The sequence below is a fragment of the Battus philenor genome, unplaced genomic scaffold (genome assembly GCF_028537555.1).
Source record: "Battus philenor isolate CCGP_79_NKW_IND1 unplaced genomic scaffold, ilBatPhil1.0.hap1 SCAF_18, whole genome shotgun sequence".
NCBI classification, from domain to species: domain Eukaryota; kingdom Metazoa; phylum Arthropoda; class Insecta; order Lepidoptera; family Papilionidae; genus Battus; species Battus philenor.
Genome location: NW_027181680.1, coordinates 9,038,781 through 9,066,458, shown reverse-complemented (window position 1 = coordinate 9,066,458; position 27,678 = coordinate 9,038,781). Strand labels below are relative to the sequence as shown.

At 33.5% G+C, this 27,678-nt stretch overlaps 1 protein-coding gene across 1 annotated transcript; it reads left to right on the top strand.

Annotated features, from left to right (window-relative positions):
• Nucleotides 1-26,561, top strand: Ino80 (chromatin-remodeling ATPase INO80). Its single transcript, XM_068763464.1, has 29 exons — nucleotides 1-126; nucleotides 331-578; nucleotides 956-1,161; nucleotides 1,721-1,930; nucleotides 2,503-2,594; nucleotides 2,697-2,892; nucleotides 4,949-5,086; nucleotides 5,947-6,143; nucleotides 6,854-7,052; nucleotides 7,777-7,956; nucleotides 8,925-9,180; nucleotides 9,812-9,958; nucleotides 10,962-11,102; nucleotides 11,623-11,744; nucleotides 11,925-12,205; nucleotides 12,883-13,136; nucleotides 14,294-14,397; nucleotides 15,172-15,333; nucleotides 16,138-16,282; nucleotides 17,042-17,169; nucleotides 18,151-18,240; nucleotides 18,967-19,044; nucleotides 20,502-20,660; nucleotides 21,208-21,310; nucleotides 21,904-21,977; nucleotides 22,691-22,817; nucleotides 23,492-23,671; nucleotides 24,329-24,519; nucleotides 25,723-26,561. The coding sequence occupies exons 2-28, from the start codon at nucleotides 341-343 to the stop codon at nucleotides 24,508-24,510; spliced, it is 4,389 nt and encodes a 1,462-aa protein (XP_068619565.1). The 5' UTR covers nucleotides 1-126; nucleotides 331-340; the 3' UTR covers nucleotides 24,511-24,519; nucleotides 25,723-26,561.
• The last annotated feature ends 1,117 nt before the right edge of the window (nucleotides 26,562-27,678 follow it).

Below are 27,678 nucleotides of genomic sequence, written 5' to 3'. Positions count from 1 at the left end.
TTATGTGCGCCGCTCGGGCGACATTGACAGCGATTTGTCGAATATTCTCGTTCGCCATTTTGTAAATGTAATGGAGTTTTGTGTTAAGTAATAACCGTGAGGTCATCTCGGTGGATGCAAATTTCTGTAAGTACATCTTCAAACCAAGGGTCAAACCAGCTGTGTTATTCAAAATCATCTTCATTTTTGTGTGATAGCTGCGTAGTGGTTAGGGTATTCGTGTTCGCGCTGCTATTTTGTTTCTTTTTATTTACGTAGCAAATTTTTCGATTCACTATGAACATGAACTTTGCTCATTACATTAATAAAAACTTCACGATTTGTTTTTAGGATTGGAACTATGTCTGAAAAAACTGTTGTTGGAAAGACAGTCCTGAATCCACATGAAGTTGCCAGACCAATACATCTTCAAAGGTTGGAAGCCGCCTTGGACATTAGACCTTTTGTAAACCAGGTTGAAAGCATTTTGAATTCAGATGGGGACAGTGGAAGTGATGAAGATTCAGATGCTAAGGCTTTTGAAAATGAGATGACAAGAGGTGATAAGTTAATGAATGGAATTCTTACCACAAAACAGGGTAAGATTTTAATATCTATACATTTTACAATATCCATGTTGTGCTATGCCTATTGGTATTTTGGTCAGTGATAAAATAATAATATTTGCATATTTCTTTGTTGGTATGAATATTCAAAAATCTTCATCACTATCTTTCTTATACAAAAAGTTTTATTTATACAACTTACTTGTGTGGAAATAAATAGGAACAATTTTAGTTGTTCTAGTAACATATCTCCAGAGTCTTAAAAAGTATTTGTGCACCTGTTAAGTGTAGATACTTTTATTAGTTCAGTATTTATTTCTGGAACGTATTGCTTAAGTGATACGGTCTCAGATTAAAGGTTTTTTAATTTTTTAAAAATTAATTTCAGCTTTGTTATGAATTGATTACAGAACGCCAAAGTGATCGTTTACGCTTGTACAATTTAGCATCAGTAGGAGAAGAGAGAGAATGGCTTCGAGATGTTTTGTTATCTTCCAGCAATGAAACAAGTAGTGAAGATGAAACTCCAGCAGGGAAAGAGATAAGAATAAAAAGACTTCTAAAGGAGCAGTTTTATCATAATAAATATGCTAAGAAATATTATAAAGATCCAGGGGTATGTTATCATTGTCATATTGAAATAGGAAATCTAAATTTTCCTCTAAAGTATCAAAGCTATTTTTGCTTTATTTTATTTTAAACAGTTGTTTTTTTGTAATAATCTTAAGAAATTATGTCAGTCTTTGCTGGATTTTTCTTCAAGCTTTCCAAGTTTTTGGAAAGTTTTATGGAGTTGTGTATGGTGGTGTAGCAAGCAACACATACACTAGACATATGATAGCTAATTAGTAGATTTGGACTTGCTGGTGACCAGCACTTGCATGTTCTTCAACCATATAGATAGAATAGCTTAATTAAAAATATTATTCACTTAAGCCATGTCCACCCATCCTATTATTATAAATTCAATGAAAAGTTAATATACACTTTTGTTTATTTTATATTAAATAAACTTAGAAATTATACATTAGTCTCCTTATTGAATGCTGTTTAGGTTAGTATAAGTACAGTGCTTGTAGAATAGCTGGTAAAAATTAAGATAAAAAGTTTTAATAACAAGGTAACATTATGGAAAAATTAGTAATGAAACTATTTCTACTTCTGATTTTTTGCAGAATTCTCGCTATATGTATTATGGTGCGGGACTTTTATCTACTATTGATAGATATCCAGAAAGGCGAGTCAGCCATCCCATACCACCGCCGCCTGCTTCAAGAGGCCGCCGAGGTCGTCCAGCCGAAAGAGGGGCCATTAGAGGCCTGCAAAAAGCTAGGAGAGGTCGTGTTAGAGAAAACCGGGGTGGTTTAAATGAAAGCAGTGATTTGGTAAGCAATGACAGATCATAGCATAAGTGATTATGATTTAGTGTTAGCTATTACATGAATACATTTATATATTCAATTAATTAAATTCCATATTTAGTGAGAAATAAATGTTTACATTGTGAATATATTTATACTATGCATTTGTGCAAGCAGTCAGTGAGTAAAGTGAGTTGCTGCCAATTGCTAACAATGCTTGTACTTGGGCATAGGAAAATATTCATCAAATTATCTGACCTAACTATACACATACTACAGTCCTTATATTAATAAAAAAAATATATTACTATATGAATGTCAAGAGGTGTTGCTTTTTAATAATTCTATAATATTATATACTTTTAAAATTAATAAATAATAAAATGATAATAAATTGTTATAGTATGTCAAACAAGGAAAGCATTGCATTTACAACCTTGAAGATATGAGTATCTCCAAGGTTGCCTGGCTTGTTTCCACTGTTTTTTAGTATGTTCCTGTTTTAATAGTATTTTTTAGACCCTAACAATTAAAACTGTTTCTGTCTTGTATATCTATGAACCTATTAATGAAGATTATTATATTATTATTTACAGCCAGATGGAGTCGATTGGGAGGAACAATTACGTCATATGAAGGAAGAAAACGATACTGACGAATTTACCATTGTTGAGAAAACAGGAGTCAGGTATTTAGTTTTTTTTAAAAAATTACTTTGATATTCTTGTTTGACACAAAATAATAGTAAAAATGGGCTGGACTGTTGACACTATGTATTTGGTTGTTACAGAGGTCGAAAAAAATTATCATCATTGAAGAGTCCCGAAGCATTAACAGCGCGTCGTCGTCGACATTGGCAGCTTTTAGTTAAGAAAGAGTTAGGAAAAGTTCAGCGCGCCCGGAGTGCTGCACATAGAGAAATGGTGCTGCAAAGCAAGCGTCTTGCCACACTCTGTTGCAAACATTGGAGGCATGTTTCTATGCAGGTGCGGATTATTTTACGACTGTTATATGAAACAACAGTCTTAAGAAAGAAATTATCACCAAAGTGAATATAATCAGTTTCTAACTACTATATATAGGTTGTTGCAAGTATAAACAGAATTTTTTTAATTGAAGGCATGTTTATAACAGGTTGTCAAATATCTCCCTTCCGTTTTTTTGCTCTTTATTCAATGCTTTATAAAAAGTGTTACAGTGATCGGATTTAGTTCAAATATGCGCCGTTTTGTTCGATAATCTGTTTCCATCTAGACGGCAACTTCATAATACCTCCCTCGTAGAAGCCCCCCTCCTTATTTGTGAAGAACTCGGACAGCCACTTTTCACAAACCTCTTTTGAGTTCAACTTTACACCACCAAGGGCGTTCGCCATGGACAGGAACAGGTGGTAATCACTTGGCGCTATGTCCGGGCTATATGGTGGATGTGATAAAACCTCCCATCCGAGCTCCCGTAACTTCTGACGAGTCATCAACGAAGTGTGTGGTCTGGCGTTGTCCTGATGGAACACTACACCCTTCCTGTTGGCCAATTCTGGACGCTTCTGGTCGATCGCCTGCTTCAAGCGGTCCAGTTGTTCGCAGTAGATGGTGGTAGAATTAAGCGTCTGGCCATATGGGAGCAGCTCATAGTGGATGATTCCCTTCCAATCCCACCAAACAAACAGCAAAACCTTCCTGGCCGTCAATCCCGGCTTGGCCACTGTTTGGAACGATTCACCGGCCTTCGACCACGACCGTTTTCGCTTGATATTGTCGTATGTGATCCATTTTTCGTTGCCAGTCACCATCCGCTTCAAGAATGGGTCGAGTTCGTTCCGTTTCAGCAGCATATCGCAGGCGTTGATTCGGTCCAGAAGGTTTTTTTGCGTCAAATCATGCGGCACCTAAACATCAAGCTTTTTTTTGTATCCAGCCTTCTGCAGATGGTTTAAAATGGTTTGGTGACTAACTTCCATCTCCTGGGCGATGTCACGAGATGCCACATGCCGGTCTAGCTCGATGTAGTCCATGATTTGATCGGTATTTGTCGTCACAGGTCTTCCGCCGGCTGGCTTATCCATGGTGTCGTTTTCGCCGGCTCTGAATCGTCGAAACTATTCCTCCGCGGTTCGAAGTGATAGAGTACCATCCTCCAAAACACCATTAATCTCACGGAACGTTTCTCTAGCGGATTTGCCTTTAACGAAGGAAAACTTTAAAATAGCGCGAATTTCGGCGTTAGTGAACTCCATGTTTACACGTCTATAACTGTTGAACGCAATATCCAAACTAATCATGCATAGGTCGTTTTGTAGGTTATGTCAAGACCTTTCAAATTATGTATAGTATTGCCAGATACGAGCTCTAGCGCTTTGTACATAGCCGCGAAAATCAAAAGGGTATTTCGCGATCTAAAGACAAGAAAGATATATTTCATTTTTCGTGATGAGTTAGAAAGAGATGGGTTTATATAGCAGTTTACTCGTAAAAGAGAGATGGATAGCTATTGCACATTTGTATTAAATATATAAACTTCGGATTTTCGGAACGACAACATCACATGCTTTTAGCTTTTTTGTGCTTTATAACAAATACATAAAATGCTATATATTTTTAGTCCTGCCTGCTTTATTCTTTCTCTGAGCCGTACTGAGCTGTAAGTTAAAGATATAAAAGAGAAATGTGTATACCAAGACCGAAAAGATCACTCTTTTCTTGTCAGCATATATGCATTTTTCCCATGTATAACTCAAGCAGATAGTTGTCTATTTAATTCACTTATTTGCAGAATGCTTTTCAAAAACTCTTATATTTTATTCAACTTTAAATGCATCTATCAGACCTCTGATTATAACTAAAGTGCAGAATAAATTTTAGTCTTTAAACATGAGATGCTCTTAAATTTATAGATAAGTCAATATTAAAAAATTTTAAGTTTGTGGTAGGTCTTGTCATACACTAGTGGTTTTCTCGCTTTCATTTTGACATTTATTACAGCATTTTCTCAATAATTTTTCGCGTGCGGTAATATTTATTAATAATAATTTAATGTTGATAGTCACAAAAAAATATGAAAGAAACCGTGTGGAGATGTAAACGGCTGAGTCGAGAAATGCAAGCTTACTGGCGGCGATATGACCGTGCAGAGAGAGAGACTCGACGAAGAATGGAGCGTGAAGCAGAGGAACAAAGAAAGGTGCGGTCACAATAAAATTTTGGTTAGGTTACTCTACATGAATTTTTTTACATTTAAATGTGTAGAAATCCTTTGTGAGTAGTAACCTACTTGTTCAGCGGAGGGAACTCTCGTTGTCACTCAAATACAGGTGACGTGGTCATGACCACCTTAACTGTCAATCCAATATTAGTGGCAGTCAATGTGTTAAAAACCACCATTAGCGTCCAGTATTAGTATTAGCGAACACCACAGTAAGACTTTTTATCCTAAAATATGTCTGGTCTCTGCATGATATTTTCCTTTACATTTGAGATGTGAATCTGCAAATCTACAAAGTAATTCACAGTTTTCAACTTTGCACTCTTAAATACTAAGGCAAATGATTCTTTGTAACATATATAATATACATATTGATTCATAGATCCTTTGAAATACTTTGATGATAATATGAATATGTTAAAATATTATGTTACAATATCTCGTAGCTAATATTAATTTTCTAAATTTTTTTTATAAAGGCAAATTTTGTTATGGGTCTTTATGGGTTTTTCTTTTTAAAAAGTAGTATGATTACCCTGGGAACCTATCTTGGTGTGCTATAGAAAATTTTAATTCACTTTGCGTCGTTTGTTTTCGTCGTGTTTTTTTTTTGGAATATAAAGAGGCAAAGTGGGGTATTGGTGTATTGATAAAACAATATGAATTAATTGTCGTACAAAATGCAGAAAAATCTGTTTTTTTGCACTGGTTGGTATAACGTATAATTCACACAAATGCAGCCTATTAAAAATCAATTTGCAACCTACAACTTGCAGTCTGCAACCAATCAACTGCCACTATTCATTATGTCTGTTATACATTATGTGTTCTATTATCAGATGGATGTAGAGCTAATGGAAGCAAAGCGACAACGAAGGAAATTGAATTTCCTCATTACTCAAACGGAATTGTATGCTCATTTTATGCAACGAAAGCTTAACGCTACTGACGAGGGCGATAGCGGCACGGATCGAATATTGCGACAGCTTGATGAGGATAGAGATCCTAGACTCGCTGCTATTGACAACTATGACAGGTGAGCAAGGCAATGAGAGAGTTTTCGTGAATATGTCTTTTACAACATAGCACTCATAGGAGTGGGTTCTGACCACAACAGCCCTCCCAATTTTACATTATGTACTTTTATTAACATTTCATTCAAAACAATGCCTTCAATTTATTCGAGAGGTTCTTTATTTTATCACTATTAATTTATTAGAAACATTCTTTACACAAATAAGCTATAGTTGTAGACTGAAGCTTATTGTTATGGATAAACTGAATCCTACCTCACTACCACACTACATACAGAATAACATGTGAGATTATATGCACAGCCAAATGATGCAACCTATGGTTTAAAATCAGGAAGCAAAATATTGGTAGAGGGAGTTTAATAGTTTCTAAAGGTACATAAACATTAATTTCATTTTAATCATAGGATGTTCTTTGCTGAACATAGGCATAGAGGTAGAGATTTTCAATACGACTGGTTTGTATGGCCTGCATCCTGCCATTACAGAGAACCTTAATAAGGTCGTCGGTCCACTGTGTGGATGCACATCCTACACTTTGCTAGCCAGGCCTTGGTCCCACTACAAACCCATAAGGTCTCTGCGGCCATCTGTATTGAGCGCTGCTACTTGAAATTAACTTCTAAACATTACAAAAATCATATTTATAGACAGTTCAAGATTTTGCTTCTAAATAGCTGTCAAATAAATAACTAAAGTTTATTTTTTGTAGTGAGTCTATGAAGGCGCGAGCGTCACGTAATGCCCGGGAGGCATTCCATGCAGAACGAGCGCGTACGAGACAGTTTGGCGCGGGTGGCGAGGCGGCTCCACTGCCGGCTGGGGATCACGAACAGCCTTCTATCTTCCGCGGCACACTGAAAGGTTACCAGCTAAAAGGAATGAACTGGCTGGCAAATCTTTATGATCAGGTATTATATGTAGTCATTGTCAAAGTAATAGCTATGTGGAGTATACTGAAAAGATGCTGAAATACTGCCTTACTAAAGAAAACTTTAAAAACCATTATTTGAATTGAGAAAGGAGATGGATCATTTGTCAACTTTTGTGCAAATTTCACGTGTTTGTACATAGGTATCAAAATAGTTGTGTAATTGCTTTTGTTTATTTATCTGTTATAAAGTAATTTATTGACATGGCATCTGTAATTTTTTTCACCTATAAATAGCTTTACATGAATAAGCATCGTATTATCTAATTACTGATAATTATAATAGACAAAATATCAAAATATTCAATAAGTAAACTTTATGTATAATTTAGACGTGGGAGTGGGCAGGCCATAGATTGACCACAGATTTGCAAACTCAGTGTAGGACTTTACACACTAGGGGTGGAGAGACAACTTTATTAGGGTCATCAAAAGACATTGTACGCAGAGTTTTCCAACAGGTCCTATTGGAACTCTATGGGGAGGTCTACGTCCCGCTATGGACATCCTATGGTAGAATTAATGGAAATGATGATTTAGATGATTGTCTTAACTATGTATGGTTTACCCTAATGAATTAATACAGATTACAGAAATATTCAAGGTCATGTTAATCCTTAAAATATTCTTTCATTGTGTATATAATAGCATATGTAAGTTAGAAATTAATACTGCGAATGACCTAAGTAATGTACTTAAAACAGGGAATCAGTGGGATTCTCGCGGATGAAATGGGCCTGGGCAAAACGGTGCAGTGCATTGCATTTCTTTGCCACGTTGCTGAACGTCTCGGCGTGTGGGGTCCTTTCCTTGTCGTATCGCCCGCTTCTACTCTACACAACTGGCAACAAGAAATGCAGAGATTCGTGCCGGATTTCAAAGTTGTATGTGTATATTTTTTTCGCTGTATATTTGTAACTTTTTCATTTTTATGTATTTAAAGCCATTTCATTTTCAATGATTTTACCATACGACTTGCACAGATCATTCGTTTATTTTTAAAGCTTTTTTGTTATGAACATTTATCGGTATCATTTTAAAGTGATAAACTGAAATTACTGTGTTTGAAGAGTTCTTTTCAGATATATCATTGTCAGAAAAGTGTAAAAAAAGTTAGATTCTTTTTAAATATATCTATGTCAAATGACCTACCATTTGAGTATCGTGACGATTACCGGTCGCGAGTTCGTTATCCAAAAGGTGTGCACTATTTGGGAATAGGCGCACACTTTTGTAAAAGATTTAAAGGCATGAATGTATAGCTCATTTGCTGTCAATTATTGTATGGTACACTTTATTTCGAAATTAATGTTTTCATAAATAATAAGTAATGTAATAATAATATAGTAAGAAAAAACATTTAAACAATTCTGATTACCACCTATTAAAATTAATTTACTATCTATCCCTGCAGACTTTATACTGCCAGAAGACAATTTTAAAAATGATCACTTATTCAGGGTATTGGAAATGGGTTTAAATTAATAATTATTGTAATATATATATATATATATATATATATATATATATATATATATATATATATATATATATATATATATATATATATATATATATATAGGCATATATAGGCTGCAGGATGCAGGCCATTTCAAACCAGTCCTATTGAAAATCTCTACCTCTATGCCTATGTTCAGCAAAGAACATCCTATAACAAAGTCCTTACACAAAATATTTTTTTGGGATGTGTATGTAAATATGTGATGGCTTGTCATTGGTCCATGTAGTAAGTAGATAACCATAAGTTTTTATTTTATTTTAAAGTAAGTAAATTCTAATAATGTTTCCTTAAGTAATTTTAACTAGAATTTATAAAATTATACTGTTTCAGGTGCCATATTGGGGAAGTCCTAGTGAACGGAAGATTTTACGCCAGTTTTGGGAACGTAAAGACTTACATACACGTCAGGCGGCGTTTCACGTGGTGGTTACGTCGTATCAGATCGTTGTTTCCGATCTTAAGTACCTTAACAGAGTGTCCTGGCAGTATATGATACTGGATGAAGCGCAAGCAATAAAGAGTTCAGCAAGTATGCGGTGGAAATTGCTACTCGGGTTCAGTTGTAGGAATAGGCTATTGCTATCTGGTAAGATTTTTTGTAATTCTGTGATTCCTGGTAATTTAACCTTTTTACCTTACCAATATGGATAGGTTAGTCTTGCATAAGGTATTTAAAATAAATAAAATTTATGTATTTATAGCTAAATACCACTTCATTCCATGAATGATTGTTTATTACTTCTCAAAACTGTAAGCATGTAATTTTTGTCTAATAAATTTTTTTGGTTGTTGTATATATAACTGATCATCATCATGTCTGCGGATATACTGTAAGGCATAGGCCTCCCCCAAGGATGTGCTACATTCAGCGACTTTCCACAACTTTAACAATTTAGTTAAGGGGGGGGGGCAACCTAGTGGAGAGGCTTAACCACACCGCATTTAACAGATCGCGGTCGCTACTCTAGCACCTTTCGGCGCCAATAGCCGTCGATTAAATGAGTGATGTGCCCCGCCTACTACAACTTTAAACAAGCCAGTTACCACAATGACCTTAGTTCTTTTAAAGATTTTTTCATTTTTGATTCGATCAGCAGCAAAATAAATGATATTTATACTCAAATTTAGTCATACTTCATAAAGTTTGGAAAGTGATATAAGTGTATAGACTTTTCTATATGATATATGATGAATAAGAGTATTTTTTTTTTTAACAGGCACACCAATACAAAACAGCATGGCAGAGTTATGGGCATTGTTGCACTTTATAATGCCCACGCTCTTTGACTCTCACGAGGAATTCAATGAATGGTTCTCAAAGGACATAGAAAGTCATGCTGAAAACAAAAGCACCATTGATGAAAGTAAGATTTTTGTTTAATAGTACAATGATAATTAGCTCTTATGTCTTACCTTCATAAATTGATAATAACTAGCTAAGGAAGCGTTTACGCAGCGTTAAATTGTTAAAATATATCTCTCATTACGCAATAAAAACGCGGATGGTATGAAAACAGAACCCAGAAATTTTCAAGTCAATGATTTTTTGATTACATTACCAAAAAATTAAAAGATACCTGGTGCACAAAAGAACAGACATGTATGGATGCTTCTTTAAATTTCTTTACAATTGCAGTCGTCAACTACAATCTTTTGTCTCTTTCACTTATATAAGTGCAGTTTAGAGAGCATTATATCGATTCTGTTGAATATAGTCATGAGATTACATAAAATTTGTATACATTTGTTTCTTATTATAAATGTAAACAAGTTGATAAGATTACTTGTCATAATAATAGTAAATAAAATTAGCTGGTCTTAAATGTCTTGTTGTGCACTAATATAATCTAAATGCATTAAATTTGATAATTGAAATGATTTCCCCTTTTAGCCTAATTACATTAGGAATGGTACTTTAAAACTAGAAAAAAATTTAATATCTTTATTTGAGTAAATCTTTTCCAGGCACTTTTAAACTTTTTTTACTCTTGGTAAACTACCACTGGCTTTGCTACAGATCTACTTAAAACTATTGAATGCTATTATAAGATTAATTTAATAATATTCTTTAGTAATATACTATAATAAATTAACTAAAATGAATAAATCAAATAGTATACTATGAAAATATACTTTTGATTTTAAATTTAAAACTAAGAAAAATGTCTAAGATATCTTGTAGAACTTATTTATGTTACACTCAGACTCATGAAGGAATTTTTAAGTTTTTTTAGACGAAATATAGGCGTTACTAGTTAATTTTTATATCTTGTTTTTATCCTGTGTGGGAGACACCTGGGTGTTTGTTTTTGATGTATTTAATACAATTTATAAATAGATCATGCAAGGACAATGATTTTCCTTTAGAGCATTTATCGCGTCTGCATATGATTCTTAAACCGTTCATGCTTCGGCGAATAAAAAAGGACGTGGAAAATGAGCTGTCGGATAAAATTGAGATTATGGTTCACTGCCCCCTGACTATAAGACAGAAGCTTTTGTATATAGGTAAGAATATAAATACAGTTTTGATTATATGTAAACCGCTTATAAACTGATTTTCGGATACATATTTGTCTAGTGTTAAATGATCCTTTAATATGGAAAGAAGTAAAAAACATTATTGTGAGCAGTTGTTTAAGAACTAAAAAAAATAGTTGTCCAAGTGAGACCGTTACACCAGCTTCAGGTCCGGTAGACTCCGAAAATAGTTTTTTTTGGTTTTTAAAACGATGATAGTGCAACCATAACTCTAAAAGTAAGGGGATGAAAATCGACTGCGGTCTCATACTCTATTATCCTCGCCTCTATCCCCTCACTCCTCCCCTCACACTCTTTCCTAAGGCGCGGTACAGTTGTCACGCTATTGCTATAGCAAATCATTTAAGCTGTCTTCATAATTTTATTGCCAAGAAATAACTAGGTAAATGTGCATCCGATTATCCAACTTCTATTTGTTACTATAGCTTTCTGATTGTTCGTAATAAAATAATTATGTTGTTTGTTTTGAAGCTACAATATTTTTCAGCATTGAAAAAGAAAATAAAGATTGAGGAACTACTCCATTACTCAGTTGGTGCAGAGTCTGGTCACAATGTAGATAAGAATTTCACTTCAAATCTCATGAATTTAGTTATGCAGTTTAGAAAGGTAATTTTATTTGAATTTTTAGAGTTATGTGTGGATAGGAACTGGTATCGAATTAGGCTGAAGGAAGTAAAGGCAATCTTAAATTCTTTAATCTTTATTATTATCTATATATATATGTGCCTTGCATGTCTTGGCTATTATTAAATACAAATGTGGCATGGCAGCTTATTTTATTTGCAGGTATGCAATCATCCCGAGTTGTTTGAAAGGAGAGACGTGAGATCTCCCTTTGCAATGCACGTAGACGATTACCATATGCCAAAAATATTAGCAGAGGATGGTATATTGCTCCACTGTATTCCATCCAAGCGGCACCTGTTGTTCAACATGTTTTCAATACTAACACCAGAGTATGTACATAAGAGTATACACAGCGGAGATTGTTGCTTCAGTTTTACCAGGTTCATGGATCTCTCACCAATGGAACTGTACAGGGTTATGTTGTGTGGATGGTTAGAAGCGTAAGTTTTTATTCCCATTTCTAAGACATATGTTACAATAGTTTTCAATCATCAGATGACTAAATTTTTACATAGCATTTATAACACTCGGCCTTTGATTTGGCACATCGGATAGAAGAGTAAGACTTACGGCAAAAATTAAATTGTTTCGGTTTTGTCAAGCGTTGTCTTTATCTCGTGGTACTCCAACAACTTACTGGTCTATATAGAATCATAACATCATTTCAGCTGTAGAACGTCCACAGCTGGACTGACTGAATGACCTCCCTATACATATCCAATAAGACCCTCCAATTTGCGTATACCAGTCCGTGAACTTCTATTGTTTTTCTATGTTGATCTTCTATTACACAAAATTTGTCTAAAAACCGCAAAATGAACAAGCAAAATATTAATTGATGTAAGTTATAACACCAACTTGACTGTGTATAAAATAATAATCCCTTATCCCTTTACTGTTTAATCTATGTTTTTAAAATATTGAAACTTTCATCTTTGTCAGGAAATTGAAAAGGAAATCAAGTAAGATTAGGATGGACTTTCCAAGTTGCCAATTTTATTTGATGATATATTAAGTTTTACCCCAAAATTTATTGTAGATATACTATACATACAACACATATACTTTTTCGATATGTATACTTTTATTGAGATACTCTATAGTTATTCACTTTCAGTATACATCATTTAGAAAAAAGTCAAGAAAAGTTTGAGAAACTTAGACATAGATATCTATGGTGGAGACATGACACAAATGTTGTAATTAAGCAAGAAGAAGAAGAATATATTGATATACCTCCCGGTTATTACAATAGCATAGACAGCAAGAATATGCTTTTAATATGTCCCGATGGTGACATTTTGAAACAGAAAAAGCAAGATAGCTTACTATGGAGCGAGTTACTGTTTACAGACCCACTGTGGGTTGAAGGTATGGAGATGTATAATCTTAAATTGATAACTATAACGGTAATTATTGTAAAATGACATTTTTGTTTCAATACATTTGTGACATGTTTAAAACACCTACATAAGAACTCTTCCTCCATTAAAATATTTTGTCTGAATGAGATAATATGTTACGTTATAGTATTTCTATTAATGCTTATTATGTTTGCTTATGCCTTATTCCATACATACATGTATAACTTATCAATAAGTAAGTCTGGTCAAATTAGAGAAAATGAATATTAAAAAAACTTATTGTGTCATACAACAACATAGCGATAAATTATGTGATGGGTTTAAATTTCTGAGCACAATTGAAAACTTTAATTATTGAATAAACTGTATTTTCAAGTAGAATTTTTGCTAAATGTAAGTACATTAAAAATATGTAAATATAATACTGCAACAATTTAATTTTTAAATAATAACGTTTAAGTATGTAGTATTATATGTAATATGTAGTATATGTATGTAGTAGTATATGTAATATTTAAAGTTTATATATATTTTTAGTTCATATATGTAATGTTTAAATAATTACGTTTATAATGTTACTCTTTTCATAAGGTTACTATTAAAAATATATTGGTTTATCACTACTATATCAACAACAGATTTTTAATAAATTAAAAAAAGTAATGACCATTCCATAATGTTGATAAATAATTTTTTTTTATAGACTTAAATTATTACATGAATTGCTATTGTGAGTCATGTGAGGAAACTTCATTGAGACTATTGTTAGGAATTACTTTCACTGTTCTGATAATTTTTCGTTGCCCTTTTATGTAAATAAATTTGATATATAGCCTGTTTCTTTGTAACTATTTTTTAATCGCATTTTTTTATGTTCGCAAATAAATAATGTCTAATTGGAAAAAAATACATTGGAATCAATCTGGTAAACATTTCAAAACTTCGCATTTAAATTATTACTCGCATAACACCAAAATTAGATAAATTTGACTTGAGTGAAACAGAAATCTTGCCTTTTAATTTCATTAATAGTTCCTGTGCCGAAATGCGTTTATCATCTCCCTCTCTTAGAAATAGCTTCTATCTCAACTATAGAAGTCTCTAGAAAATGTTGCTTATCTAGGAGGATTATTTTTGCATAAGGTTACTTAATAATTGTTGCAGGAGGTCCATTTTATGCACACACTGAACATTCAATACATTACATGGCTGAAACCGTTGAACACCGAGCATTGAGATCAAGAAATTTAAAGTCTATGGAAGGACAGGTGAATATGTTTCGGCTTCTAATAGTAGATTATTATTTATTATTATTATAAATTTATATATATAATATAATATATATTACTATAAATTTTGTTTCAGAATCATATGTACAGTACCTGGTGATTAATATTGCACATCGACCTTTGGAAACAGAAACTGGGCTAATTTCAGCTTCGTAGAGCACTATCTCTGTCCCACGCTACCTATCTGACGTTTTGTCAGTCGTTGTATTTCGTGCGACAGAGATAACGCTCTACGAAGACGAAATTAGCTGATTGTCTCTTTCAAAAGGTGGATGTGCAATATTTATCGCCGGGTGCTGTACTGAATCAGATTAAGAAAAAGACTAGACTACCATTCATAAAATTGATTATTTTGTCTTCATTTGTGCTATACCATATATATATACACACAAAAGAAAGCGTATGTACATATATCTGTATTGTTATTTTTTTAATGTATTTTGTGGAGTTTTTTCCCGCTTCTTCTTCTTCAAGAGGTTTATTAAGTTTCCAATGTTGAATGAACGAATTTTATCCTTTAACTTTAACAGTTGACTGAATTTTGTCCTTATCTTTATAAAATTACTGCTTGAAAAGTTCTTGAATTTAGAAAGACGGAAATAAATATAAAAGGAAGTCTTTTTATTGTATATAATATAATATATACATAATAGTAGCTGTTATTAATTATAATTTTTTTTTTTAATTAAGAAATTATGTGAGTATTTCTATTAGGGTTTAAAAAAGTACAATCAAGAATTTATTTTTTTATAGACTGAAATGTTAAGCGAGATCAAGACAGAAGAAGGAGGAGTCATAGCAGTAGAACCTCAACCAGTAGAAGCTCCTGAAATGCCACATATTGAGCGTCCACCTGTCACGTATTATGATGTGCCAACACCACTGCCAGCCTTTCTGTATACAGCACAGGAAAAGGTATTGTTTATAGTTTAATGTTTATGAATGTCTTGCTGAAATATTAAAAACTATTTAACTTTAATTTTTAAGTAATAGAATGTTTCAATGACATCTGACACGTTTTATACAGTACTGTAAATTTTGTTATATATCTATGCACGTATGTATATATATGTATATTTGTATGTATGTATGTTTTGTCCACATTAACTACTCAATATTCATACTTCTGCCTTTTCCATACTATGTTTGTCTGTAAGAGATTGCCGCGTGTGATAAGACCGCCCATTGTACTCTTTGTTTATTTTTTTTTATTTAATATTGTACAAAAAAATAAATATAAATAAATAAATTTTGTACTACATAAAACTTGACGTGTTGCAGTCCTATAGGAGAAAATTATTGCATACAATGATTACTTACAAAAGGTCTCTATTGAAGTTAGTTATAATGGCACACGTATTAATTAATTATGATCGGTTTTTTGATTTCGTTAATTTTTTGGTGGGATAATAATAATTATTCACAGCAGTAATTTGTTTCGATTCCACAGGGTCTGACAAGGTAATATAAATTTAAATATTGAAATAATTCGACAATCCATCGTAGTCGTAATCGTTCAAAGAGCCATATGTGGCATGCGTGCTGACTGCAGCAAACCAGCCAAACTGTAGCCACACTGTTGGCTACCCCTGATATAGACTTTTCAACTTTAAGTTGTTGTTTCAGGGGAAATTAAAAATAAAACTAGTTTGTTTTATTACTTATGTGAGCTGTTATGGTGTAGTACAGTGCGACTAATGCTCTTTTATTGATGTGCAGGTGTGTGTACACACGCGCATGTCTTTCGCAACATCACGCGCGCACGCGCATCGCGAAGTAGAGCATCGACGCGGCGGTATGGCTCTCGCTACGCTGGTAGACAGAGCTCGTCCGCCCACTGGATGGGCTTCCTTGCAAGTTCCTGGTAATTATTTTATGTTTATAAAGATCATAATCATGGTCACCAAGTGAACAACGGAGAGAGTGAGATCAAATTAGACTCATGACCTGCAAAAAAAATACTAAGATTACTGACGTAGTTGGCGCGGCATTTCATTCGTAAAATCGACCGTTGGACTCGAAAGGTTTTCAGGTGGCGACTACGCGCCGCTAGATGTAGCGTGCGCAAGCCCATCATCAAGTTGGACCTGGGACATATTCAAGGTCACGAGAAGTCACTGAGATTGGATGAGGCCTTGTAGTGAACGTCTATCTGATATGATGATGATATAAAGTTTAAGTTACATTTACATTTAGTCCGACTGGAACCGCTGTACTGCGTGTTAAGTTAGTTATATATTGACCCTTTTAGCAACCTACTATAAACGATGGCGAGCGTGCGGACTGTATAAACTAGTAATTTAAATATAATATATGTATTGTTACGCACAGACTGACAAAACAAACGAACAAGCAAAATCACATCGCGACACAAACTGTCAATATAAAATGTATAAAAGGCAAATAAAAATATAAACAGATTTAAACGATCCAGTCAGTCGCCAACATTGATTAATCTTTTACGTCTATAATTATGATAGCAAATAATGTTATTGACAAAAATCAAGTAATCCTATGTGAAGAACAAATGCCATTATTTATGTTTATGTAATTACGCCCATATGATAATTAGTATTTTGGTCATGTCATTACTGTTACTTTAACTTGACTATAAATTTTGCAGACAAGAATCAACTAGTCAGCGATGCTGGCAAACTTACTGTCTTGGACTCTTTGCTGAAAAGATTAAAGGAGAGGGGTCATCGAGTGTTGATTTACAGCCAAATGACAAAGATGATTGATCTATTGGAAGTAAGTTTAATAAATGCATATAGTGTGTTATCTATGTTATCTTATGGCAAGTTCACAGTTCCTCTATGAGCTGTGCAATGAGCACTGCTCAAAATTTCCCTATCATATAGAATAAACGGTTAGATCCATAGATAAACAAATTAACTGACATAGCTCATTGTTATTTGCACTTGCGAATCGCCAGTGAATAAAGGGCACGTATATTATTATATAATATATATGGTCATTGGAAGACACAGATTGTATTGGAAATATATAGGAGAGGCTTGTATCTTGCAGTTGATATACTATGGCTGAAAGGATAATGGTGAAACATGAAAAATAATTTAATATAGTACCATTACTATTTTATCTGTTATTTTAATTTAAATCTAAATAAAACATAAAATTTCTTATTTTATCTATTATATATATTTTATATTAACATAATATATAAAAGGTTATATAAGTAACTGTTATAAGGGAAAAAGGAATAATGTTTATATAATGGAAAAATGTTATCTTAAAAATATCAATTGTAGTGCTTGCTCGGTTGATTCTAACGAATAAAAACTGGCAGAACTGCATGGTTGGCGTCGATTCAGTCTAGAGATATCTATCTATTTTACCATAATCGCCAACCTTGGCAGGTGGGTTGGCGATCAAAGTGAGGTGTTATGGTACGCAGAAGACGCTTCTGCTCTTCCTGAATACTCATTTGTCAGCAATGGCAATCCAATATAATTATTGAAAGTGTGAATCAAATAAGATCTTACCGTGCGAGTCGAACCAGTCTTAGGCTATCATTGTTTATAGCGATGGCTAGTTATTTCATCCTGATGTTCGCAGTATGCAAGCAGTGTATGGATTGGCAATCAAGTTTCGTGAGCGACCTCCTTTCTAATAGATTGTTAAATAATTGTTACTCGTCATCTGTTAGTCTAAAAATAGTATCCCTGCTACAAAATCTTTACTTGGCATTATTTTATTGTTAATTTTTAGGAATACATGTGGCATAGAAAACATAAATACATGCGATTGGATGGCTCCAGTAAAATATCCGCTCGAAGAGACATGGTGGCTGATTTTCAGGTAATAAGAAAACCAAATATTTTATAATACATTAAGTTATTAAACCATTTTTGTATTAGTTGTTAAGGTTACTATATACAGTTCAAAGAATTATAATTATTCTTGCTCGAGTATAATTAGAATTCTTTTACAAATAGGCTTGATAGTAACAATGCAGTGTCATACAGACTATATCTTTTTTAATTTTATTTTAAAATATTTGAGTCATAAAGATAACATTTTTTTATTTTTATTCTAAGATCTTAGGGTCATACTAAAAAAACTACATCTTTAATTTTATTGTAAGTTCTCTGGGATTACACAAGAAATAATTGCAGCTTAAATAAACTATGGTACATAATAATATGTAGATGAAAGTCAGCTAATAATTAATTATATTTTAATAAAATCTGTCAGCAGAGGACTTGTATACAAAGCATGTATCCATAATGCTATGTATACATAAAATTAGTATTGCAAAACATTTTATTATTGCCATTTATTAGCTAAGATTCTAAAGTATTATTATTTGCGGTCATTCATCTTCATTGTTAAAGGTGGCGGCTTTTCTGCAAAGCTTGGTCGGTAATTCGACAAATTGCATCTACAGGTGTATATAATTCGCTTTTCTGAGTGCTTCCGTTATTGTAAGGCTCTTCACTACCCTCACAGAGTCCATAGAGTTAATGCTAGTAGTATTTTTTTATTATAATAAGTGTAAAAGTATTACGTCTGTTATTTTGGCAGGCACGCACGGATATATTTGTTTTTCTCCTGTCAACTCGTGCGGGCGGACTCGGTATAAACCTCACAGCTGCTGACACCGTGAGTATGATTTTGGAATATTCAATAATATGTCTTTAGTAATACGATATTGGTGTTATATATTCAAAGTAATCAATTAGTTGATAGATTATACCTTTTTATACTTTAGATCTTAAGAATAGAGATTAAGCCAATCACTTAACACAAAAGGTGAACCGATCGGTTCTGAGATATTTATGTACTAAGTCGACGCGTTTGAAACAATGGTAGTATATTATACATTAGCGTTCAGACGGTTTTTGCCGGTAGGATTCATATTTTTTTAAAACCCTTATGTAAACCCCAACGTTAGATACCAAACTCATGTAGAATTTCTCAATAAAAAAGTGAGCAAATTTCTATGGCCCATGAAAAACAAGTTACTGGTATAAAAGACTAAAATTAAGCCTATCTTGATGTGTAGCATCGATAACTATAGGGTTTTGAAAGCAACTCAAATATTAAATAAAGATTATAAAACGACGCTAGGATAATAATCAATACGACGTGGTTAGCGAAAAACCGTCATAAGTGATAACTTGAGTATGCGTAATGTGATAGACTAACTGGTTAAAGGCTGCCAGAGATACAAGGAAAGGTTAAAATACCACTAGCTAAGAACTTGCTTGTTTACATGTGATTTAATTTTAATTGGATCACATGACTATAAGGCTTATTAAAAATGATGGAACAAAAGAATAACTAGTGCACAAATCCTATTATGGCTTGATAAGAGGAAATTAGAAAAAAATGAATGAGGATGAAAATGTTAAAAGGGAACCAATATTAATTAAAACAGTAAATAATATATAATTTATCCTTCTTGCTGTATAAATTAGTTGATATATAAACCTATGACATCAGAGTTACTTAAGTAAATCTTTCTATCGGAAACAATTAAATTGAATAAACTTATTATAAACAGATTAATTAATCTTATTTTGTTATTTTGGCAAAAGGAAAGAATTTTAATGAGACTTCAAAATGAAAAACCAGAGTTGTTTCGCATTACGTCATATGTCGCAACTTATAATATAATAGTAACTTATTTAACAAATTTTCTAATTTGATGCAAAAATAAGACTTAACCTATGGTGTGAAGAAGAATATGCATCAAGCATTAATGTAATGTGTCAAGAATCAAAAGTAAATTTGGTCCGTGTGATATTGGCGATATCGGTCAAACGGTTTTACACATGACGTCTTACCTGCATATTGATTTTTAAATGGAATGGCGTATTTTTATGATGGTGCCAAGAGGGTAGATAGGTCCAAAAATGGATCCTCACCTAAAATTAAAGATTACGAGTTACAAGTTAAAATGTTTGTCAAATTTTGTATTTTATTGTGTGGTTTGAGTTTCATAGGAATAACTAATTTGAAGTTATATTCTCAGTGTAGTTGGTAGAGAATTTTTCTATAAAATTTATATTTAAATAAAATTTCAAATAATATTAATATACACCTATTACTTTCAGGTGATATTTTACGATTCAGACTGGAATCCCACTGTGGATCAGCAGGCTATGGATCGCGCACATCGGCTGGGACAAACCAAGCAGGTGACCGTGTACCGGCTCATCTGCAGAGGCACCATAGAGGAGCGCATCGTGCAGCGCGCTAAAGAGAAAAGCGAGGTTAGCTATGCAGTACAATTTTATTTAATTATATGTTTACAGAATAATGATGTCGAGGCGATGTTTAAGAGCTAAATTATTAATATAAATAAACTTATTAAACTTTTTGAACTCGCTCTAAGCCAAAACGGGACGGATGGCTAGTCGCTAACGCATGTTACGGATACAATACTTTTATGTTAGACAAGCAAAAAGTAATAAATTATAGTAAACTTTTTACACGGGATTATTATTGAAGATAATTAAAATTAAATTATTATTGTTATAATTGAAGAATGTTATTTGAAACATTAAAATTTTCTTATTATAAATTTTCAACACAAATATTATTTTCAATAGTAATTTAGTTCGCTTTTTCGAAGCGGCGACTTGTTGAATATTTAGTTGATCGTGATTGACTTGTCGCATTGATACATAAAAGATTACCATTGCCAAAAACAACCTTGTTTAAAGAAAAATAATTTCACTTTAGATATATATATATATATAAATATATATATATATATATATATATATATATATAAAAATAAATTTACATATTATTTAGATACAAAGAATGGTCATCAGCGGCGGTAACTTCAAGCCGGATACACTGAAGCCGAAGGAGGTGGTATCGTTGCTGTTGGACGACGAAGAAATCGAGCTCAAGTGTAAGCAAATAATATATATTATATAAAATAATTATATAAAAACTAATTATATATCATAATTACTTACTTGATAAATACTACGTTTATTGTCCAACAACCAATAAATACATATTTAAACAGGATATAACATATTTAGATACATAATACTCATGTATTTTTATATGTCGTTACAAATATTATATTTACAGTACCCGGCGATAAATATTGCACATCAACCATTGGAAAGAGACAATAAGCTAATTTTGGCTTCGTAGAGCGTTATCTCTGTCGCACGAAATACAACGACTTACAAAACGTCACATCAACGAGACAGTGAATAGTGCTCTACGAAGCAGATATTAGCCGATTATCTCTCAAATTGTCTATTCAAAACCTATTAGGTAGAAGATGATCAGTTGAGATACATAGTAGTGATATTTGTTATTTTATTCACACGAGCAGGTATCTCACACGCTTTTTCGCTACCTTGAATTTTCTCGATGCAAGTGTTTTCCATAACAAGCCAGCTCTTCTTTATAATTCAATATTCATCTCAATATCTGTAATGATATCGAAACATGAATACAATAATAACAAGTTTTGCTGTTTTGCAGATCGCCAAAAATCAGAAGAAAAGAAAGTGATGGAGGAAAAAGAGCGTAAAAGGAAATTAGGAATTCTTTCGCCTGTGAGTAAAATTAAATCATTATTATTTATTATACATATCGCAGTAGTATCCGCAAAAATGCTTTTTTTAGAAAAAAATGTTGATTAATTGCTATTTTAATGAAAACTTCGAGGGTGTTTTTAATTTTTTTTACGTAATTTTAAGCAACTATTTAGCTTTAAATATTTTAAGAAAGATTATAATAAAGTAATTAGAATTATTCGTTCAAATTGTAAATTAAAATATTTCAAGTTATCACAATGTAATTAGTTTATATGTAGCTGCACTGAAAGTCAATTGACTATCCATATGCTTTGCTGTAGCTATCTAACTGTCCGTAAGAATCGTAGAATCGATATACGTAATTAATGAATTTACCTGAAGTTTACTGTCACAATTTAGACCAATCTTAACCTAAATACTTGCGAACAAAATAGTCTTTGTGGAAGGAATACTTTTATGCTACAAATAAATTGGGTATTCAACGCGTCAAGAGTAATAAATCATTAATATTTTTGGGTATTTAAATTATTTATTACAAACATTAAAACGGGTATTATTTTTACAAAAAAAGTAACAGACTATTGATAAAAAAAATCAACAAACATGCGCCTTGGGTCCACCCTAATGACTCAGAGTAAACGTGTTTCGTCCACGGCTGCGACTTTTGCCCAATGTATATATGCGTCCATGTAGCCCAAAAGGTTAATGTGTGTGATGTTGTTTTATTGTAGCAACAACAAGCGGCTCCCGTAGAAGCAAAGCGCTCGCGCGAGTCCTCCGAGCCGGACAGCCCGCTGCAGGTGGATGACGACGGAGACAACTCGGCCGTCGACACCGCGCCGCACCCGTCGCCGTTGCGTGAGTTATTAATTTTGACTACACTACCAACGTCAAACAAAAATCGAGAGATAAGACAGGTAGTATCTAACTCTAGAAAATTAATTAAAATTATGCATGTCACGTATTTTTAAATTTATAGTCATTCTAAAAAGTATTGTAATTGTATGCTCTTTATGGTGTCATTTATGCGGAATCAACGTAAGCTTTTATCAAAACTTCTATAGATTTTAATCAGAACATTGATGTCATCATATGAAATAATTTCGCTATTTTAAAGTTTTTCAGAATTATTGCGTTCAAGTTTTATGAGGATTTTGGCTTCTAACATTATGTTTTGTAAGTTACCAAAAAGTTCTAGGATTACAGGCCTCCTAGCCCTAGCCCTATAGGCCCTATAGTATAGGGTAATAGAAAATAGCTTTGAAGGGGTGAATAAAATATATATAAATATATACATTTATGAAATAATTTTGAAATAAAACGACGTGCGATCATTTTAAAGGTATATTAGACACTGATCTGCTACATTCTTACGCGGTAATGACGATGTTATGCATAACTTGAACAATATTTGTAAATATTTTGATGTTATATGTTACTTACAATGTTATATTTTGTAAAACTCAGTACTTTAAAATCAACATAGTTATATCATAACCCTCCTAAAAGTATTTCATGTGTATTCGTTGCAGCATATACAAATGTTCGAACGGGGTGGAGCGGTGTGAGAAGTGCACGTGGTGCGAGACGCGGTCGCCCGCGAGGCTCCCGGCACGCGCTGTCGCGTCGCCCCCCTCCCGCTACGCCCTCCACTGCACCATCCTCACCCGGAGCACCCTCCTCACCAGCAGACCCCGCCGCGATTGCTGCAGGTTATATCCACTGCGTTGCGTCATTCATTACGAATCTGGAATGAAGAATAAACTAAACTAAAATGAATTCGAATAGTTTTAAGTCTGTTTTTAGTGACGGCTTACATAAATATGGCTTCTCTCATGTTTCTCGATAGAATTAATCAGGAATGAGTAACTACTTAGACGGACGAAATTGACATAGCTCAGTGAATTGGGAAGTTGAAGTGAGCTGGCCATATAGCGCACAGAACAAATTACCACTGGGGCCTAAAGGTTCTGGAGTGGAGGCCATGAATTGACAAGTGCAGCGCTGGAAGTCCACCCGCAAAGTTGACAGATGCCCGTGCTAAGGTCGTATGAAAACAGTGGATGCAGGTCAGGCCTATGACAAGCAGTTGACGCCCTACAATTGAATGACAATGATGATGATGATGTAAAATTCTGATTACTTTGATATTAATAAATAATATTAATTAGTATTGGAATTGCATTATAACTACCCCGTCGCACCTCCCCATCCCTCCATTCTCTAAATCTCTGCGAAGCGAGAGCCTGTGGTAATTAACCAGTCAGTCGCAATACAAACCTCCGAGAAACATGTGTTACATTTTGTAATATTTAAAAAAAATGGCTATGCAATAAACTTTAAAACATTAATTGAATTTTTATTACCAGGTGCGGCGCTATTACAGTCGGATGCGCCTCTGGAAGCATTGGAGAAGCGAAGCCCAGTAGAGGGCCGTGGGCGGCGCGGGCCCGGGCGGCCCCGTCTGCGTACGACTGTGGCACGCCCGCCTGTGCGTCGGCCAAGACGACCCCGCGAGCCCCTGCTTGTTCCGCTAGCGCCGCCGCCATAGTATTCACAGGTATAATTATAAAGCAGCTGATAGATACTCCCTGCTAGCTATAGACCTCTCCCCAAAATCATCATGATGACCGGACTTGTGCTCCCAACATTCAGCTATTTCCCTCGGTCTTTCGTCGTTTCACCTGGTAGTAGGGATTATTAGTAAGCGGTTTTATAGGATGATTTTATGTTCGTCCTTTACAGAAAGGTTACTAAAGAGACATAAAAGAAAAAAAAATCAAAGCTATGATTTTTAGTCATGATAACAGAACGAATATCGCATGGTTCATCATCATCGTGAACATTGTAAGCTGAACTATATAAACGCCTGTAAGGAGGATTGGCCCATGTAGGCAGAATTTCTTAAAATCCGATTTTAATTGACCTCTAATCAACAAAAGGATTTATACCTACAAAAGAAAGTTCAACATTTCCAGAGATATCATGACAACTTAGTTCATAAGTATTAATCTTAACGTTCTGTCTTGCGGTGCCCGGATTTAGACTTCTTAAGACCTTGATTTTGTCCACACACTGCCACTTCTGAAGAGTAATTCTTCGAGCCAGCTCGTTGACCCTGGTTCTACAGATTTCATGTCTGTTTTATCTGTGGCGAACCGCCCCCATAGCCATCTCCAATGCTCAATCTTCAAAGTATTTTGCTTATGTAGTTTGAACAAACTATTATGCAGGTTAAACAATTTATATAAAATTATAACCAAGGCGATTTTAACATTATATTCATGAAATAATACAGAACTTTTAACGACTGCCTGTTGACCTTCCAAGTTAATTTTAAACTTATTAATTATTGTTGTTGGTATTGGGTCAATACTATATCGCCCTCCCAATTATTTAAACTCTTGGCTTGTGTGTACCTAACATTAGCCTCCTCAAGTCAATGCAGGGTTATTTTAAGCCATATGTCACACAATAATTATGTTATTTCTTTCCTACTGGGTAATTCGATTTCTGATGATTTTTTTATTTTAAATTTGTGAGAAACGCTCTTTATATATTTCGAATGGAATAGATGCATAAATCAAACTTTATATCTTTTAAAGAATTTCAATCAAAAACAGAGCTATGAACTTTTATTGGCTCATACTCGCCTTTGCAACTTCTTGACAATAGTAAACACTAATATTGTAATATTATAATCTTTAATAAACTTTAAGAGTAGGTACATAACATTAGTTTAACCTTATATTTTTTGTTATAGACTCCATCGTCTCTCGGTGGAACTCGTGGACAAAGTGGTTTACATTGAACCCACCATTAGTGCAATTATTTTTACCTACCTTACAATATAACCAAACAAAATGTAATGTCAACGGTTTTGTGTACAAAATGCTTTTAAATTCTTGTGTTATATATATATACATAATTGAACAAAGTTTCAAAAACTTTTAATGTACTTTAAGTTATTACATATTTTATTGATATTTGACATTGTAAATATTTAAAATGCATTGATGTCATAAATGTAATCAGATGAACTAAATTGAATGATGTGTAGTAAATGTAACCAGATGTGAAATAAATTGAAATTTAATGTGTAATGGATGTAATCGGGAATGGAATAAATTACAATTTAATGTTTAATTAATGTAATATTGAGAAATTAAAGTTGAATTCAAGTTAAAAAAAATCAGTAATATTGGACGTATGCATTAGTAATTTTATTTATTTCAAGCTGTCAATCGGAGATAGGGTATTTGGACGCATATTTATCTGAGCCAAGAAATTATAGAGGCGGCTTCAATGACTTATTATTATATAAATAATCAGAAGGAATTATTTTCAAAGAAGGTCGTTTTTTTTTAATTTGTTATTTTACTCGCAGTGTACACTCACATATTATATAAATCATACGATACTAAAATGACTACATGGGTAAACACTTCATTTTGTAAGTAAATATGCGACTGAATATCTAAACTTTGTTATTGTACATTATATGTATACCGAATGCGTAAAGTATTCCTAAATTATAATTGTTATAATAAGACTAACAATTGTTTATTTATAATACTATTGTTATGATGAAAATTAAAACAAAAAATTAATAATTTTACATGTTAATTAAATTTGTTTTACTCAATTAACTATTATTGGTGCGAATATGATGCAGTTGACAAATATTATTGATAATAAATTAATGAGTAATAAAATGTTTATGGTTTTGTTTTACCCTTGTAGATATACAAGTGACCGACACAAAGTTGTCATTTAAATTTTTATCGTCAATCTGTACATGTAACGCTTTATAAATATGTTCGTATATTTTAATAGTAGCCATCTGTAAATTTTAATTTTGTGACAACAGTTATAGCCTCCAGTAGAAAGAGAGCTACAAAGTTAATTGAATAAAAAAAAATATTCAATGTAGTTTGATTTATTAGGTAAATTTAACTTGTTTGTCGAGAGGTGACAGCGCCCGCGGAAGACCAGACGACGGTTGCCGGAAGTCACCGGATGCAGTCAGGACAAGACCCGTCATCATGGCGACTTATGCCTTTCAGTGGGAGTCTATCAGCTGACATGATGATGACATATTAAAAAGTAGATGAACGCAATTTAATTAAAGAATAAACTATTGAAGCCCTCAATTCTTTTTTTCCCTTCCACTTATATAATGTTGAAAGCGCTACATTATTTGTGAGATTTTTAGCGCCAATAGGCCTTGAGGTAGTAATAACACGAAGTCCGAAGTAGAAGTGTGTATATTCGTTCTGATTCGAAGATGTTTGTGCTGTGAGCGCTAAGGCTTTTACAGCTTCGTCTGATATGAGCTCAGGGAGCTGAAGCGTCTGTGATCTTTACTTACATTCATTCAAGCTTCATCCGTATTTATACCGGCGTAAATGAACAATTTTATTATTGTAGAATTCCCTTTTTCGATACGCCGCAGACGATGACGTAATGTTGCCACTATATATTATTATAAAAAATGTTGGCAACATTATTTACCAACCCATTTAAATCGCTTCGAATCAAAAACCGTTCATTTAAGATATTTAATGAAATCAGGCGTTACCTCGCGGAAGTCCATCCTAAGTAAGAAAAGGACCAATACATAGCTACTTCCGTACATGCAGTCGTAGTCGTGTAATAAAGTGCACCGCCCGCCAGCCCGCTGATAAATGCGTATGCGGCAAACAATGCGAATCACACA